At 37.5% G+C, this 19,003-nt stretch overlaps 1 protein-coding gene across 3 annotated transcripts in view; it reads right to left on the bottom strand.

Annotated features, from left to right (window-relative positions):
* Nucleotides 1-262: 262 nt before the first annotated feature.
* RBMS3 (RNA binding motif single stranded interacting protein 3) overlaps nucleotides 263-19,003 on the bottom strand; it is a 446,028-nt gene continuing 427,287 nt past the window's right edge. Inside the window, exons 12-14 of one of the 3 annotated variants that reach the window (XM_019005566.2) lie at nucleotides 12,932-13,012; nucleotides 10,298-10,425; nucleotides 263-6,453 (exon numbers count right to left, since the gene is read on the bottom strand). In XM_019005566.2, coding sequence (XP_018861111.1) covers nucleotides 6,447-6,453; nucleotides 10,298-10,425; nucleotides 12,932-13,012 — 216 coding nt within the window. In that variant the 3' untranslated portion in view covers nucleotides 263-6,446. Of the gene's footprint in view, nucleotides 6,454-10,293; nucleotides 10,426-12,320; nucleotides 12,420-12,931; nucleotides 13,013-19,003 lie in introns of those variants that run through there. The other 2 variants (XR_004495821.1, XM_015617215.2) reach the window with 2 other exon arrangements.

The following is a 19,003-nucleotide window of genomic DNA, read 5'->3' as shown; positions in this document are numbered from 1 at the left end:
AGATACCCATCAGCATTATACATTCAGTCCTGGTGTGAGAAATACTTCCTCCTGTATTTCACCTCCTAGCACGTGGGTGCTGTGCTGCTGGCAGGGCAGCAGAGCTGTCCTGTCTCTCGGATTCCTCCCTTCCATTTGGTGAAGGCGTGGAGGAGGCAGACTTTGCTGCAAAGCCTTTCTGCTCCCTCTGTGCTCAGCACAAGAGTCACAGCCTTGGGAAGCCTCTCCAGAAAGGTGCCACAAGAACACAGAGTCACCCAGCTCTTTTCTTTCTTTATTTTTTTATTGAAAGCTTCATCAAAGAAAACAGAAGTTTAAACCTAACATCCACTGATCTACAGAAAGCCCCAGGAGTGGGAAAATGGCAGCTATTTAGGACTGTGTTACAAATGGAAAACATAAAAAAAAAATCATAGCAGTACAGATCTTTCAGAGACATTCTGAGACATCAGCACACAGATGCCCATATAAATAAGATTCATAATTTAATGTATCACAGAGGTTCTGTATTCTACATTTTGGCTGCGGTGAAGTCTGTAAGGGCTGTAAAGAACCTCTGACCCATTTTTATGATTCATGTTTTCTTGATAGGAAGTTCATCTGCTTTCAAAGCTGCTTTGATTTTTCTTACAGATAGAATCTATTCCTTCTCATTTAAAAAGGAAAACAATTAAAAATTCCTAAATGAATTCTGTACGCTTCCTGGTTTTACATAAAATTGTTTTGCCTCAAAAAGATAGTAGAATTTTCTTCCACTCTGGAATACATCATATTTAATAATACTTCAATTACATAAAATCATGTTCTATTCTTTAGGCTGTATTTTTGGGCTTTTAAAAATATAACTGACTGTAAATTTCACCAAATTCATAAAATTATTATCCAAGAGAAAGACACTTAAAGGCAGAAAATTAACGTTGGGTAGATACTCTTTTAAGGACAACAGATCCAGATCTTGGAAGGTGCTTACACTTTGCAGGCTTTGGACCTACAAGGAAAAATGGATTTGTGAACCTGTCAAGGGCTGACATTTTCCACTTCATTACACATTTTTATTAAGGTGAAAGAACTCAGCTGTCCCTGTTGGGGAATTAACAGTTGAACTGAACAACCTCAATAAACACAAGAATTTTTTCTTATCATGGAAATCTGAACCAGTGCTGGGATTAATTTCTTTTACAGCTTTACTCTCATAATTTTCTGTTCAGTTTTAACAAAGAGCATGTTAATAAAGGGGAGAAGAAAGGGTCTCTTCTGCCTGCTTTGAGGCACAAAGGTGAATAAATCTCTGGGGTACATACAGAGCTCTAGCCTATTTGGGTGACAGGAGCAATATAGAAAAAGTTGGTGCTCTTTCTGAGAGGAAAATAACTCTCCTTACACTGCATCTTTGCTGCTTGCTGAGATTCTAGAAATCTGCTCCACTGAAGGGGAGAAGTCTGCTGCTCACTCAGCCCTCCTTCTGAGAAAGTGTGCGTGCAGGACTGTGTGTATGCGTATTAGAAATGAAAGGAATCCTCGTTACTAGAGTCAATTGTCATTAAACAGAAAAGACTAATGCACCAAATGTCAGCAGTTTTGTTGTTTTCTGTTTTACATTTCCATCACACCGTGACTGTTTTCTTGGTTCACTTGGGCTACCGAGAAAGACCAGGAAAATCCCTTACCCTAGGGCACTTCTTTTATATCCGGACCAATTTCATGTTAAATAAAGTTTTGAAAGGAAATGTTGACCATGCGTGTATCAAACATTACTATCTTCAACTACCACATTTGGTCTCATCACTAAAAATGGATCGATCCATTACTTTAAGCACATTATCACTCTTTAGCATGACTCTTGCTACAGGTGGAGTTAAATGAGTCTGCCTAAACCTGTTTTGCTCATGTCAACCTCAGCATTAAAATGAAGTGGCATGAGGAGCACCATCAAGCTTAAAACCATGGAGCATGGCAATTTTTTAAACACTTAGGATCAGTCTCAATCTTCAGTACCATAAACGACATAATATAGATCCAAATACTATGACATATTAAAAATAAACTTTATTACAATGCAGGCTTCCTCAAATTTGCTGAGTTTTGGTACACATACATACATAAATAATACCCTTCGTTTGATTTTTACTCGAGTAAAAATCCATTCGAATGCTACAGCCCAATTGACCATTGAAAGTTTAAGCCCTCACTTCTCTAATGACCAGCCTTTATCTTCCACGTTTGGGCATGCATCCATAGCAGAAGATGATACAAATGTGATGCAATTGCTCTCAGATATGCCTCATTCTGCATTACGGTGGATTTCTTGACCAACACAACCAAGGCAGTCTCCTGGTAAACAGAACTATACAAGTAAGCACAGGCTAAGGACATTTCAAGAGTCTGTTTCACTGGAAGGCAATAAGAGGACATTCACAATTTTAGGCCTGACTGTCACAGGTGAAAAGTGCTTACAAAACCAGCAGTAGAGCCAGATAGGAAGAAGAGTCCCTCTGCAATCTCAGCGGGAACAATGAGATTTTTTTTCAGTGCCCTGATCTACACTTGGGTCAGCACCTGCAAATATAATGCTCTCTTCAGTTCCACTGTGTCTTTTTTAATTTTTTTTTTTTTTTTTTACCCTCAATGTTAAGTGACAAGCCCAGGTATTCAGAATTTTCTAGCCATAATTCATAGTTTTCTGACACCCCTTTTGTATTTATCCTTTAAGGTTAAAAAAAAAATAAAATATTACCAAACCTGAACATCCAGATTTGATCATTTACAAGAATTCAGGTGTGATGGAAAGTACATACGCAGTTCAGTTTATGGATTTGATGTTACTTCTAGACCTCTGGGCCAGGCACCATTGCCTTAGACATCTAGAGTTGTTTCTGTAATCTTTCAGGAACTCTTGATATTTAAAGCTAAATTGGCAAGACAGACATAGATATTGACTTTACAGATTCAGGTCTTCAAAAAAAAAAAAAAAAGAAAAACAGAAACTAAACAGAGCATGATAATAAACCTTTGGAAAAAAAAAATAAAAAGTATTAGCCAGAACAAACATAAAGAAAACCAGTTTAAGATTTCAGAGGCCACCAAGTGACAACACCCATGCAGTGTGTTGCTATTTCACTGTTCACTTTTATCTCATTTTTAACTTTTAGAAATGAGTTACCACTTTCTGAACATTTTGTAAGTTCCAAATAACCTTTTTTCTTACCTTATGATCTATGACTGTTTATACTCAAGGCTCACAGTGTTTACAATTCATAGATTTCAAGTACCAGTTCACTTTTTTGGGGGGATCAGTAAGATGATGAATTGTATTTAAGGGGTCCATTTTCTTTCCTCTTCTTCTTCCTCTACTTCTTTGCTTTGTATTTTTGATTTCAAACACTATTGAACATTATAGTATGGAAAAGAAAGGGAACAATTCTAATACAGAATGCACTTGAAACACTTTAAAGTGACAGGCACTGTGATATCATATTGCCTGCCTGGCTTAATAAAAAACACTGAGATTGTTTAACTTTGCTGAAAAAAATAAGAAAAATGTTTCTGAATGTATAAATAAAGCAGCAGAGTTCTGAATAGAAACAAGAAGGTACCTCAGCATATTCATCAGCCACATGGTAGCTACCTTGTAGCCTCATTGTTGATAGTAAATGAGACTCTTTGTGTGTCACAGTAGAACTAACACAGAAACAAATGTCTTTATTTCATATTTAACTGACTTGTGCCTGGGGTTATCTCCATTTGTACAAACAATTCAGAGAGAGACAGAAAGAGAGTATGTGTAGAAAGGAAGAAAATAAGGCTAGATCGATTTTTTTCCCTCATATGCCCTCTAAAGAAAGAGGGAACCTTCATCCAAGGACAAAATTCAAGTGTCCCTCTCAAAAAAGCAACAAGTAATGAGACAGCACATGAAACAGAAAGAGAGGTTTGGGTTTTTTTCTGAATTGAAAACATGTTGTGGATGATGTTGTTCTTTTACTTTGGCATCATCTGGTTTTCAGAAGTGTTGAATATCAACAACTACTCTGGAGAAAGCAGAAGTTTTTATCACTTCTGAAAATCAGGCCCTCTTCCTATTGTGAAGCACCACGTGAACTCCCATTTCTCTCTTTTCTATGTTGCATACCTAGCAGCATTTACTCGGGAAACCCCCTCCCCCCTCCCACTATGTTAAAAAATACGATCTTGTTTTATCGATTTAAAAAAATAATTGTGTTCTTTTCCCCAAAAAAGTCAGGTTAGGGAAACACAGACCTCTTTTTAAGATTGGGCAGCTGAATCAGATTGATCCAATACGTATGTTTTTCCTTTCCTTATTTGTAATGGATACCCTGTCTCTAATCCACCACAATAAACGTGATGAGCCTTCCCCTCTCTTCTGGATGTAGGAAAGTTTAAAAGTGTTTGGTTTAATTTTTATCCATAGATACGAGTTTATGTATGTATATACGGAAATGCTGCTTCACTTCTGCCTCTTTAAGGAAAAAAATCATCTTTTGACTTCCTTCTCACCTTTTTTATTTGTCTGTTTGGAAGAATTAAGGGCCATAAACAAGATCTCTGTATGGAAAAAAACTGACATTCCTAAAAAAAGGTTTTGGTGGATTAAATTTAGTGTCTTTTTTTTCGTTATTATTTTTTATTTTTTTTATTTGCCTAATCATACTAATTAGTGATTGTCAGCCAACATATTAAGACAACAAATCATAGCAGAGAAGAATAATTTTTTAACTTCCTGCCAGCATGACAATACGACGTAATTTTCAAAATTTCTGCTTGTATGGGAAAGCTAAAATGAGAACAAAGATCAAGTTTGCTTTCTCTTATATCTACCTGGCAACTCAAATGCAACACTGAGAAATAAATGCAGAATTAAGGTGGCTATGCATGCTGGACGATGACAAAGACTGAGGTGAAGAAATGAATTGGTATGTTGGAATTCAGAAGGAAGACTGTTTCAGTAGAAATACCAAAGATCAGGTAATTAAAGAGAAAAACTCACCAAAATTAAAGCCTGCCTGGACAGATTAGTTGGTAACCCAATCCCCCTTGCTTTGGGATTCTCCAAAGCACACCATCAAAAACCCGGACAGCTTCTGACACCAACTATTCTGAAATTTCCACTATAAACATATGCAGTATGTAAAACACCAGTGGAAGATAGTTTAAACAAACAAGAAAGGAAGAACTGGTCCGGCCATGTAGGTCAAATAAAGATAAAAAAAAGAAAAAAAAAACCCTCTATCTTCTGGACTGCGTTAGGGTGTCACTTCATCTTTGGTATAAAATAGGCCATCCATAGGCTGCATTTGTTCACAACTAGGAAAGACTACAGAAATTGTCAACAATTTCTTCTATCTATTGCTTTTTTTGCACTTTTTTGACCATAAGCTCCTATCTACTTAAGTTTTTTTTTTAATGCTCTTAAGCTAGGTTTTTGCAATGTGACAAGCAAAGCGGACTAAAAACTTCTTAAAGCTCATAAAAAAGACTGCAGATAAAAAGCACTAATGCTTTTGCTAGCGATCACGCTTTGTAAATAAAAAAATCTGCATTCTGCAAGAAAAAAACCCTGCATTCTCTATAATGCAGCAAGTTTTTTTCTCAATTCAATAACTTTACTGTAAAATGCTTTAGCCTTCTAGATTTTTTTTTTCTGTCAACACTTAAGACAAAGTTCATAAAAGTCCCAGCATTTTTCCAATCCTTTCAGTTGCCACAGTTCCTTTATCATCAACTTTTCTTCAAAAGAAGAAAATCATTTTCTTTTAAACTGTACAGTTTATTTTTTGTTCACCCCAAAAACTCAGTCTATTAAACTTCTGCACCAGCACCGGTGTGAGCAGTTTCAATTCATTCTCGGGTTTTCTAACAAGACGTTGACAGCTTGCCTTGAGAGCCTTTGACGTCCTTAAAATTAAGGCAATTAAGATTCAAGATAAACCTTACCTAAACATTTCTTTAAAAAAAAGCAAAAACAAAAAAAAAAAAAAAAAACCAAAAAATATTCTAGTTTTAAAACAAGAAGAAAAAGAAAATGAGAGAAAAAGAGTAGCTTAACTTTTGAGGAAGACAATTGGTTTTCATCGCAACTTGCTCCCTCTTGACATCATCAGTTTTTCTGTTTGGAAAAAAAAATCTAGCTACACCTCCAGGAAAATTCTGAATTCAAATGTTCATCCAGATGAAATGTCAACCCAGCATTTTTCCTCTGGGTTTTTCCTTTAGTTGGAAAAAAAAAAAAAAATAGCAAAAATAAAATTGTCAGACTACATGACGGAACCATTTGCACAGCACATAAAAACACTGTTTTGTTTTCGTTGGGAAAGGTAGAAAAAAAAAAGCATTCATTTAACGCCTGTGCAAACTGGAAGCCAACTTCTTGTTCAGTGAAGTTTCTCCATTCAAGGCAAAGATTTCAGACCGACATTCTTCAGTCCTGTTTATTGTCTGTAAAAACAATTGAATTAAAGTGGTCATTAAGTCAAAACAACTTTGAAATAGCCTCCTCTCCTTTTTTTTCCACCCAATTCCCTTTAAAAGTTTTCCAAGCTAAACTAACTTTGCAGCTGTTTAAATATGATACCACCACTAAGCTGAAAATAGTCAGGCAAAAATAGGGAACTCCTGCTTTGGGGACATTAACACATCCTAAGCAAATGAATTTACTCTTTGAATCCTAGGCATTAACAGGCAGTCTAACTACACTGAAATGAGATGAAAACATGGTTTAACACTGTGTAAATCTTTCACAGGTAATTCAATAAGAGGGTGAATATTTTCATAATAATAAGTGCCACTATTTATTTTGGGTATTAATAATAAAATGAAAGATAAAAATACAGTAAAAGGATACAATTTTGCTAGTTTTCGCTAGATTTTGCTAGAAAGAACACATTTTCTGATGGTAAGAACAATTAGACTGTGGAGCAGACTGCTTAATGAGCCAGTTAAGGTTAACTTACCAGAAACCTTCAAGGCAATATTAATTAGAAAAATATATTTTTTATCATATATGTCATATCTTTCTAAATTTAGCATAGAGAGTAAGCAAAATGATCAAGCTTTTTTCTTACAAAAGGTACCTCTCATTGTGTGTTATTGATGTTTCATGTCACTTAAAGATATATCACATCTAACTTATTTTAACAAGATGGTATAAGATCTTTAAGAAAGACCCAGAACCTACATAAAAATTCTATTTCATATCTGAAAGGGTCAGCTGTTGCTTTTCCCACAGTCTTTAAAGTTTACATAGAAAAAGCCCCTTCCTGACCAAAGTTCAACACAAGAAAATCCAGCACCTTTCCTTCTGCAAACATTAATGCATTTGCCTTGCCTAGTTTAAAATAAATTTTAAAATTAGGAGTTAAATTCTGAAGAATGTTGATGACCTAAAGCCACAGAACTTTTTGTCTTGAAATGTAAACACAGAACTACAATTTTAAACATTAAATTTGCCAAAGGGTTTTTTCATTGCATGACATCTGAAAATTAATATTTTGAATGTTAAGAACAGATTTCTGTGGAATGCAAAAATTAACTGTTTTTCTTCAGATTTTCTATGCACAATTTCTGGCAGGATCACTTAAGTTGGAAGCTCACCTCCTGAGATTTTACTGCCCCTGTGGGTCAAGGGGCTGCCATATGTGAGAAAGTCCAATATCACCAAGGGGTCACAACACACGCCCTCTAATCTAACCTGGCATTGAGTTTGCCTACAAAAGGCTCCACAAAAAACATAATTCTTTCCACATTAAAATCAGAGTATGTTGTCCAGCAGAGTTTTGCTTGGAGGTAAGAGAGTATACTTTTTGGGGGCAAGGATATCCATTGATCTCCGCTTCATAGTCTTCATGCTTTTATGTGCAAAATTAAACATTTACAAGGAAAAGGGGAGTAGGATCTAAAATAATTAAGGTGATTTCCTCATAAAGTAGATTCCTCTGCCCAGAATCAAGGGTTGTTTTTATCTAAACAATATGTAGCCAGGTTTTGCCATGAAGTTATCATTTTTGAACTCTGTGGGTGGGATCCTTAAGTAGAGCATTCAGCATATTAAATAAAAGAACACGTATGCTGATTAGAAAGTGGAACTTAAATTTCAAGTTTCATGGTTTATTTTTACTTACAAAGAGAGTACAGAGTCCTTATACCACTCAGTTCATTCTTAGTGCATTGTCTCTCCTTTGTTGCCTGCAATTTTGTGATTGTTGCAAAGAAAATAAATTTAAGGAAATATATTGTTATAACTTTTCTCCTGACTGTTCAGCTCCCATGAAATAATTTTATATAGTCTGCCTATTCCTTTGCCTATATCTGACAAAATCATTGTCCAGTCATGTTAATTGCTTTCTCATATCTCACCTTGACAATCACCATTTTATATCTGACATGATGTTTGTTATTAATAAATGTGTCCTTTGAAAAACAGAGTAATAAAATAATATTTTAATTATAAAACAAGTTCACTTGGTTTTGTATTAATGGTTACTGGAATATTTTGTCAGAAGTTATTTTTTAAAGACAGAGATTGTGTATATTTTGGTTTGTTTCTACAGCCTCCCACACTGCATTTCTGCCTGCAACTGGCAGATATAAATAGAGGATCCATTTCAGATTAAAAAAATACTGAAATAAGCATAATAAAAAAATCTGTAGTGGATCTGCCTGTGTGATTAAAGAAGAAAGAAAGTCCCCTGAATATAAATGCCAGTGCCATTACAAGTATATCCATCACTTCTAAAACGCTGTAGCTGACAAGGAAAGATGAGGGAACTCATTTTCAGGGAATTCACCACACAAGCAAGAAACACAGCACCCATTTCAATAAAGAATTGCAACGTAGTTTTTGCCTATGCTGGAAAAATGCCAGAATCTGCAGTTTACAGCTACCTTATGAGGGCTTCTAGATATTAAGAGGGCTTGTAGGCCTGAGTCCTTTTTCTTTGGGGTGTAAGAGAAAGGGAACTGAGACACAGAAATCATCAGATCCAAATGCTAAAGCTCACACTCATTAAAACAAGGCAACAGGATGGTACAGACACATATTTCTCTCTTCACCTTTTATATTCTGTAAGTATTTTGCGATCATTAATTTATAGAAAGACTGGCAGCTAGAAAGGATGTCTGTGTCTCCGATTGGATAGCTTGTGATTGATTGCTTTTGCAATATGTACATACAGACAGATATAGGCATGACAAAAAAATAGTCTTCTGTTTTATGGTGGCCAAAACCACATAAATCTGAAAACATTTGATACACATATGGTAGACAAACAAATGCATCTTCCACTTCCAGAGGTCAAAAATGAAGTAAAGCAATTGACAAATTGGTATAATTCTAATCTTTCCTATACCAGCTCATATCTGATGCCTCTGTAAGTACAAAGTCATGATGCACTGACTGACATATCTATCATATTTCTTGTCTGGCTATTTCTCTACTTTCTTCCCCAAGATAAAACATGTATAATTCTATTTTCAATGTGATGCTGGTGTTCAGTATACATGTATTAATAAAAGACTGGATTTGTGCTCCTTCCTAGAATCTGTCTGACATTTATCAGTCCCAGTTAGTATCCTGTCACTATGTAACCTTCCATTTGTGAAGGTTTTTATTGTAGCAAAGAGAAGTTGTATTTGAAGAGATTATTCTGAAGATGAAGGGACTCCTTAGAAGTTCTAAATACAGCTGTCAGTTTATAAATTTTGAACTTTCCAAGGTATTCCGTAGGAAGTAAACAAAGGGAGCGGAAGAATGGAGACAGACTGAACAGTGCTTCTACCCACCTCCTTCTTATCCTTTCTTCTTCCATTTCCAGGTCCTGCCTACTCCGTGTCTGCGTGGCAGTTTTGCACAATCACAAATACCAACTTGGGGTGATTTATACTTCTCCATTAACTACACTTTCAGAAAGAAACCTTTACACGTGCCAACGTGCACTGTGCCAATATTTTCACCACCGCAAAATTTAAGCCCTTTTTAACCTCTGATGCCAGATGCTGCTTTAGCCCAGCATGATGATTGTTAACGCAGTTGTTGAGATCCTTCTGAGTCCAGAAAAGCAGCAGACAGTTAGAGAGCATATCACTGTGGGCAGGAGCTCAAGGACATTTTGCCAAATTGAGGCTGTCAGCCAAAACCTTTTGCTAATTATACTGCTATATATCCGGAATTCATCTGAACTTAACGAAGCTATTCAGAATTTATATTTCTGAAAGAGGGAGTCAAATTTGGCCTGCTATAATCAAGAAGCAAACCCTTCTGACTCCAAAGCCTATGCCTACTTACTTAGACTGTTGGTAAGAATATGCAGGCGCATGTTCACTGGATGTTTCCACTGTCATCTGTTGCTGTTGACCACTGGCTTCCTGTGATGAAGATGCTACTGTCTGTGGAGAAGTATCAGCAACAACACCCTAGGGAATCAAATGAGAACATGAAAAGCTTACTAATTTTGCTCATGGCAGTGAATTACGTAAAAGAGCTCAGCACCAGCTCATGGTTCACGCATTTCTCTAGAGATTGAGAGTTTGAGGTAGCAGAACCACATGCTACACAACAAACTCCTTCAGTTTTAGAAAGCTAATTCAGCAACAAGAAGCTTTCTCAGCCTACCAGTAGTACTCTGCTCTCACAGGCTGCAGTGAAAAATATCTTCCCCTTTGAGGGCAGTTCCCTGCACATTCAAAGCTAGAGGCAAATCTCACTTTGGTGGATTCTGGGTTTTACTTCTTGGCTTTTTCACAAAGGTAGGTAATTTTCACTTACCTACCCCAACTTCACAGTGACTTCACATTTATTTTATTTGATTTAAAATGCAATAAAGGCAGAATTTAGGCCCACCACTCTCCACTCTACTACACACCCAACAGAATTTTAGTCACCTTAGAAGAGTGCTGCACTCTTCTACACACTTTCTATGTATGTTCCCTTCAAAAATAAATTTGCTTTACACTGAAGACTTTAATCTGCTAAGTCAAAGCTCCAATGAGGTTTTGTTTTATTTATATGTTTGCAAAAAGTAGGAAAGTAAACACATAAAAGATTAGATTCATGAATGCAACATTATGCACAATTTCTTATCCTATTTAGACAGTCTGAATAATAGTTCGTTTAAGTTTTTTGTATGCTTTCAAAGCAAGAAACATTTTCTTCCCTCTACTCTCATGCTTGGTGTGTTGGTCACATGAATAGCAAGTCTCCTCAGGGAACATGCTTTATTGCACACAGCAGAGCCAGAAGAGGGAGCACAAAGCACTTGCTTTGTTTTTATTTGAGTCCCATGTAAACAACAGGTATTTTATTTTAAAGCATCTGTTAAAATATCAGTTTCATTTTTCAGAAATTCTTTGTATCTATTGCTTAGCAGACTGCCAGTATTATCTTTTTCTGTCTACTTCCTTGTCTTTATCCTTCTCCTTTTGTCCATCTCATCTTGAGATTGTAAGCTCTCTGGGGCAGAGACTGTATTTTTTGGTCTCTGCTTGTGGAGCATCCAGCACTGTAGGGTCCTGGTTCATGATGCTACATGAATACAGATAAACATTAGCAATAATCATCATCACTGGATAAGAGCAAAACAGGCTATAGATTCAGATAATATTTTGATTATTACAGTGGATAATTATGACATGGAGTTACTTTAGAAGGCATGAATACACTAGTGAGTGATAGGGAGGAGGGCTCGACAAGTAATTTAAATTAACCTTAATTCTCATTTGGACAAGTCAGCGTAGTGTGCAGCCAATCCCATGGTATGAACCACTATCCCACCATCTCCTTTTAAGTCAGATTTTTATCTGCCTGATTTAGACTTAAGAATGACAATTGAAAAGAGGCACTCACAGTGCATTTGCAAACAAATGAGGTTTAGGGCAAAATTATACCGAGGCAAAAAAGACTGAAACACAACCAGCTCAGTATAGTAGCCTTTCCTGTGGGACCTTATCTGGGAATAATTGCAAAGAACTAGGAGAAAACAGGATCAGCTCACGTGACTGCTGGTGAAGCCATGCCAGCAGTACCACTAGCTCAAAACCTCAAAGCACAGAGTAGTAATAGCACAAAATCCTAAATCCACACAGGTGAAGACAGAAGTACAGAGACCCTGGCACTCCTTGCCTTACCCCAGAGTAGGGCAGAAGTTGTTAATAAAAGAGGGTAGTGCCAAAGAGAAACACACAGGGAAGAGGATGCCAAGGCTCCCTCCTCTCGGCTGTGCTCTGTTGCCCTTATGAAGCTTCACAGAAGTGGAGGCCAAGCTGACGCTCTCCCAGCAGCTTGTGGTCTACAGGGTTGAGTAAATACTTACTCATTAGACTGTCATCAGCATGACTCAGCCCCAAGGAGGGAGGGAGCGAATCCTTCCTCAAGGATGAAAAGCACTCAGTCAGTGCAGCATCCTCCACGTCTGTATATACAAGAGGAAGGTTTCCATTGCTCAATCACTTTTTCTGGTGGCTAAATGTTTCAGCAATTACCTATGCTTGCTAAGGACCGCATCAAACCCTCTTGCAATCTTCTCTTCTTGAAATCTCTTTTGGTTTCGTGGTCTGCCTGCTGAGTTTGTTTTCCTGTCTCTTCCCATCTCCCTCCCAAGTACATGGGGAAAAAATTGTCATAATCACTGATGTTTTTATTCCATGTCCTGCTGTACAACAAAACAAATGCAAAACAGGAGCCCTTGCAAATAATTTAAAAAAAAAAAAATTAAAAAGAGGGGTTAGAAAAAAGAAGGAAAAGGAAAGAAAGAAAACAAAAAGAGAAAGAAATGTGCAGTCCTCATTTAAAAAGCTGGAAGCTTCCAGCCACCACTCCATAAAGAACCTTTAGGCCCCTTTCAAACAACAGGTGCAAGAAGGCATTATTAATAAGAGTTCTGCTCCCCCTTCACTTTACTTTCATGGATGGAGATAAACTTACTTCAATAGGGACAGCTGTTGGAGGCACAGGAGTGTACTGGGGAATGTAGGTCCCTTGCATAGGTGCAGCAGCAGTCATGTACTAGAACAAATCAAAAGCAAATGAACAGTAGAAAACCACAATTAAGATGCATAAAATCATGTTAGAAGAATGATACTATTTCCATTTCAGAGCTTTTAGTTAGAGTATAGCACATTGCTTCTTTTAAGTATGGACTTCAGGTAAAGGTACAACTTATCCAGCTATAAAAAATGGTAACCTGGAACTTCAAACTCAGGTCATATCTGAATATAGGTAATAATAAACATCTTGCTGACAGAAGAAGATTGTTCTCTGAAATTGAGAGACTCTTATCTGTACTTACAAAAAACTCAGTGGAGACATGATAGCAGCATACATACATACGTACACACGCACATACACACACACACATATATATATATATTTAATTGGTTACAGATACAAAGCAGTCTAAACAATCTTTTGGAGTCTTATTGACCTTATCTAATGACACCTACAAAATATGAAGGGTGAAATTTGGGGAGTCTATTCCAATCTAGATTTAACCCCATCAACAGCAGCAGTTGAGTTTACAGGGATACAAAGCTGCAGCTAAGATACATTGCTGCAGCTGCAGCAATCTGAGACAGGAGAAATAAAACAAGAGTAAGATCCATCTGGAGTTTCTCTTTCTGTATGCAGGCACCTTAGCTAAAGTCTTATGGCTTATTCTTACTATCCAGGGGTCTTTCCTACGCATTTTTTGAAACTTTTGCAAATTATTACAGCAACAATTTGTACTAGCTTCTCTGAACACTGTCCCTCCCAAGTACTACAAGACCATCTTTTTTAAAAATTCATGTGTGCACATGAATTTTGTCATTGTTATGGCACTGATTTCTTTATATATGGCACTCCTCAAAAAGTTCTTGAACTGAATACAACAGTAATAATTTAATTTTCAAATGAAGTATTGATAGTAAGTCCTTAGATCTATATGTACTTTTCTTTCTTCTATCCAGTCCTAACAACATGTCTTCACTGACAAGAATCTCAGAATGTGCCCAGTCCCCCAACTGACTGTATGACACTTCCACTACACGTTATCTTCAAAGACACACCAAAGATTTGAATCAGCCCACAATGTATTTGATGAATTTTAAAATGAGTTAAATATAGCTTTGCTTCCTGGCAGAGCTAGGAAGTGCTTGCAAGATTTTATTCCGCTGTTTACAGTAAAATTTACATTTAAAGCACTCTCCCACCTCAATTCTAAACTAACTGGATGGTTTGATATGCCTGTCACAAATGTGCTTTATGAAATTGCAAAGTGGGGTGCAGACTGCAGCAATGCTGGAGAAACGCCTAAGGGAATGACAACAGCATATGTAAGAATCTCACAGCTAAATTCTGAAGTATTCTTTCAAGTAGAAGAAAATAAAAAGTATTTAAGTGAAATTGTTTTCTATTAAAAAAAAGGTGAGGATCATATGTGACATAGAACGTATACATGCAATATGAGCAGCATATGGTGTTGAGAACCATCACAGTATTTTTTCCCAAATTCACAGTATTTTCCTTAACTTGAGCAAAGAGACAGGAGTGCCCTCAGTGTCTGTGTGATTACCAGGCCAAGCTTTCTGCAACTCTTTTTCCTTGTTCTTCAGGAAGAGAATTGAGTCCAATAGTGTTTTTTAGTGAAGGCTAACCCACCAAAAGCATAAGGCCAACTCTCCCTATTGTACTCAGTACAGTTGGGCTGTTCTCCTGCCTCACAGATTAAGAGCTAATGAGAATGCTACAGCAGGGTGTTGCAGAGCTGCTTCCGCTCCATTCATTCTGCCTTGTAACGGTGCCCTCACATGTAGGGAAGACATCTGTTGTGTAGCATGGTTCTGAATGTGTCAATATTTAATATTAACTTGAAGCACGCATTCCTTGTGTTCTGCAAAGACCTGCAAGGGTTCTAAACATCCATGCGGTCTAGTTTCACTTGTACAAATATATATAGGGTTCATTAGAAAGTGTTAATTTAAATAATAAAGTGGTATAATTCAACTTGAACTTCCTCTGTTTTCTTCCTTGAACCTGGCAGAAGATCAACATTCAGACTCTTATAAGATGCATTGTCTGCCATTCCCTACCTTACACACAAACCCATGCAACTTAATACACAAATATAAAATTATCCAACTGTCTTTTAATTCAGACCACTCCATTTTTGCAAAATCCTTTGACACAATGTTCTGTAGCACAACAATGGAAACTGTCTGGGAATTAACTGATGTCTTCCTTGAATCTAAAAGCATTGCTCTCAGTTGTGCAGTTTCTTACTCTATTATTTTTTATCTCTTGAGGCAGATCCTGATCTTACTTTCCAGCCTCCTTCATGTTGCTTCTTTCACTGCCAGACAATCTCTAGGGAAAACTGTACTGATGACTTGAGTGTCACTGGAGGCCCTGGCCAAAGCCTGCTTGTCCTGGTCTTTTCAGATACTCACACCTCCTGGTTTAATTGTTTTTTGCAGAAGTTTTAACTGAATTCAGCCAAACAGCAGTGATTTAAAGCACTGGAGACCAAAGCTATCCAGTAACTTGCCAGACTCCCTGGAGAACTGCAGGAGAACGACTTCTTCCCTGTATATAACATTCTGTGTGTCTAAATGTCTGCACTAATGGTGTTACAACTTTTTGGATAAATCCTTTGGAGATCTACAATTAAAAAGGAAAATGTTATTAGCCAAATTAGTTTCACCAATGGCACAAATGAAGTCACAGTATTTGCGAAAGTACGAAGAATTTGGTCCCAGGAAAATTTAGCCAAAGCTCAGTGCCACAGGATACTGGTGCTTAGTAAATGGCCCTAGATCACCCAGCAGCAGTGGTCTGTATCACAGGTACATGTATTGGGCACTTTGGTGGAATGTCCAAACATATTTAAAGTCTTCCTCTTTACAGATATAAAGATACCCTCACCATTTCAGACAAGAGTTATTGGGTCAACAATTAAACATTACCGGGGTTGGAACTGATTCTCTGTCTCTAGGGGTTCTCTGACTCACCAAAGGGTTCACTGAGGCTTCTGTAAAAATCTTTACCAGCCTATAAAGTACAACTACAACTTAGTTCTCAGAGACACATAATTGGTGTCTAGTATCTGCAGTTCCCTCACATGTGGTACAGGGAGTCCCAGTTGAGACCACATGAATTCGGGAATGTCTGCCCTCCGGCAGATCCTCTGCTGGATCAGTTTCTACCATGGGAAGCCTGGTGCTGAGAAACTGCTTTAGCTTAGTTTGTTTACTAACAGTGTAATGAAAAAGGAGACAGATTAATTTGTATTTTAACTGACACTAGCTCAAGCAAGTTTACACGTATTTCTTTCCTTTGTGAACTACATAATCCTAATTCTCTGATCTCACAGGATAAATAAAGATTACACAGTGCTAAGGCACAATGTCAGTGTTGATACTTACATCAATGGGTTTGGATAATGCAAGAGTTGAGTTCCTTGTCATGAATATTCATGGTTGGTTGTTTAGCAAAAAGCTCTGATCAGTAGCTTCCATATCCAGCACACAATGAGCCCACTGGAATCTGTGTGTCTCCCTGGATTCCCCAGACACTTTACCTAGCTATTGTATTAAAAGATGTGCTCTGGATCTGTTAAGGTGAGTAGAGTGCATGCTAGGAGGTGAAAAAGAGCTTTGGAAATTATTCTGAGATTTAAAGAAAAGTTAAATATTTTATATCTACTCAGTTTAAGACCACCCAGGATGAAAATTCCAGTCTAAAGACATCCTTGAGCTGAGCAACTCTGTTGTAATGCAGCTCGATTTGGATTACAGCTCCTGTAAATGTATGTACTCTGCACATGGCTTCCCATCTACATCAGGAACCTCATGTAACTTGGAAGTAGGCAGATAGCAAACAAGGAAGACATCTATGTCAGAAAGCCATCACTGACCTTTATTTTCTCCCTGAATGACACTTGCTGCATTTCTTTATCCACACATATGTGTGAAACAGACAGCATGACTCACATGCTCAGCTCAGCAGCACCCAGCTAAATCCACTAAATATTAATATTATGAGCACTGAAATAAGAGAATCTGAAAAACCCAAATGCATCCTTTCTTTGTCATGTGTTTCCATCAGGATTAAAGATTCTTGAGCTGTGATGTGATCGGTCATTCAATATAGTATGTGCAAGGCAGAGGAAACCACTGTTCATTCTTCCACAGCTGCACAGGCTTTGTGGGTCTAAAAGTAGAAGCTGCTCATTTCTGACAGTAAAATGAATAGTGACTCTACAGGCAGAGATGTGGATCTGGAGGTTATAAGGGAGCTTTTCTAGCCAGTCTGATCCTTTAAAAGCCAGTAATTTCTGCTACAGAAAACGACTACATTGCTGGTGGCAACAGGCTCTTAATTTGCTTGTAAACTATTGTTTTTTTCATACAGTGCAGAGAATGCATGTTCTCAGCACTGAAGATGTGCAGTATTAAAATATAACTCATGCTTTATGATGCCCAGCTGCTTATTTCAGACTGCACTTATCAGGTGCCAGTTTAGTCTATATGCTACATTAACAATTCTACTCATGCCTTTTCTGATGGGGTTTTTGATTTTTACCGTTTTGAAATTACTTAATTGTGTGGAAAAATATATAGCTAGAAAATGAGCGGTAATGTACACTTACACCTCTGTTCTCCTTTCAGATACTGCCCTCTGTACAAAGAGTTAAATGCAAGGAGGTAACAAATGAGGAGGTGGGTTGAGGGGACAAAATGAGATCCCTCAAGAAGGATCACATTTAACTCAGAGAGCAACATCATTTCTTAGAGATCTGCAACCCAGGGTGTCCCACCCTGGCTCCACCAAGGATCATGTTAAGCCTGCAGCAAACACCAAACCCATAAAGGTGACAGGCATTGGGAAATAAAAAACAGAAGGCAGCTGCCTGTACCCAGCAGAGTGAGAAGCATGCTGCAGTAGGATAATATGGTTTACCCATCAAAGGTAGAGCTGAGTCATCTGCAGGGAATTTGCAGGAGCTTTTACATTGAGACTGTGGCACAGGTAATGTTCCTTTAATCATCTGCCCTAATAAGCTCTCAGCCTGCATTTCTCAGGCCCAGGTTAATGCACAGTCAGGCATCTGCCTAACAGCTGAGGTAGACAGCAAACACCCCTTACACCAGCCATTAGTTACTGAATTTCAGCTGAGACACTGCCTGAAAGAGTGCCTCTTGCAAGACCAAAATATTTCGTTTACATCACCAGAAGAGTTTGGCTGCACATTCTGTTTAAATTCTGAAGGCCATCATTAACAGAATGTATAAGAAACCACCCTAAAGTTCAGTTCTATTTATAGGCCTAGTTGTCTATAAAATAACACAGCTGTGATTAGATGGAGGCTGCTGCAGATAAATTAAATCTCTTGGTCACTATGAGTACTGTGAGATTTTAGAGAGTGACAACAGTTAATAACCTGATCAATGTTGAACAAATTTCCCAGTATAAAGAAAACAAAAAAGAATTTACAAAATGAGATAGTAACAGATAGGTTGCAGCAAATCTGGAAACCTCAAACAACACTCAGAATCAGTAGACAAATGTCAATGAGTCTGGAAAAAATGTTAAAGAATCCTTTTATACGTTCTATGTGCCAATTCTCTTTTCTGGTGTTTTCCTTTGGTGTTATATCAATGTATATCTGTTGCAAGAATCAAAGATCTCTTTCCTTGTATCATCAGCCTTCATGTTCCTGAGAAGACACAGAGCCTTTTTAGTCAAGGTGAGAGTCAAAATGCAGAAGCCCTGTACCAGAATATGCTGGTAAGCATTTACACCAACCACCACAGCATGCTACAGGGAGATTAAATGGGAAATCTAACATGAGCAAATGCTAAATCATATATCTGAAATAAGCAAGGATTCCAGAATCTGGTCTTCAATGACTATTTGTGGTTTCACATCACCACATGAGCTACAGTACAGTGATAATGACTTAGCTTTTCAGGATTCCCAGAATTAATGCCAGGGTTTGTTTCTGTTTTTTTTTCTTTT

The sequence above is a fragment of the Parus major genome, chromosome 2 (assembly GCF_001522545.3).
Source record: "Parus major isolate Abel chromosome 2, Parus_major1.1, whole genome shotgun sequence".
NCBI classification, from domain to species: Eukaryota; Metazoa; Chordata; class Aves; order Passeriformes; family Paridae; genus Parus; species Parus major.
Note: the sequence above shows the minus strand (reverse complement) of the source record. Positions and strands in the feature narration are given on the sequence as shown.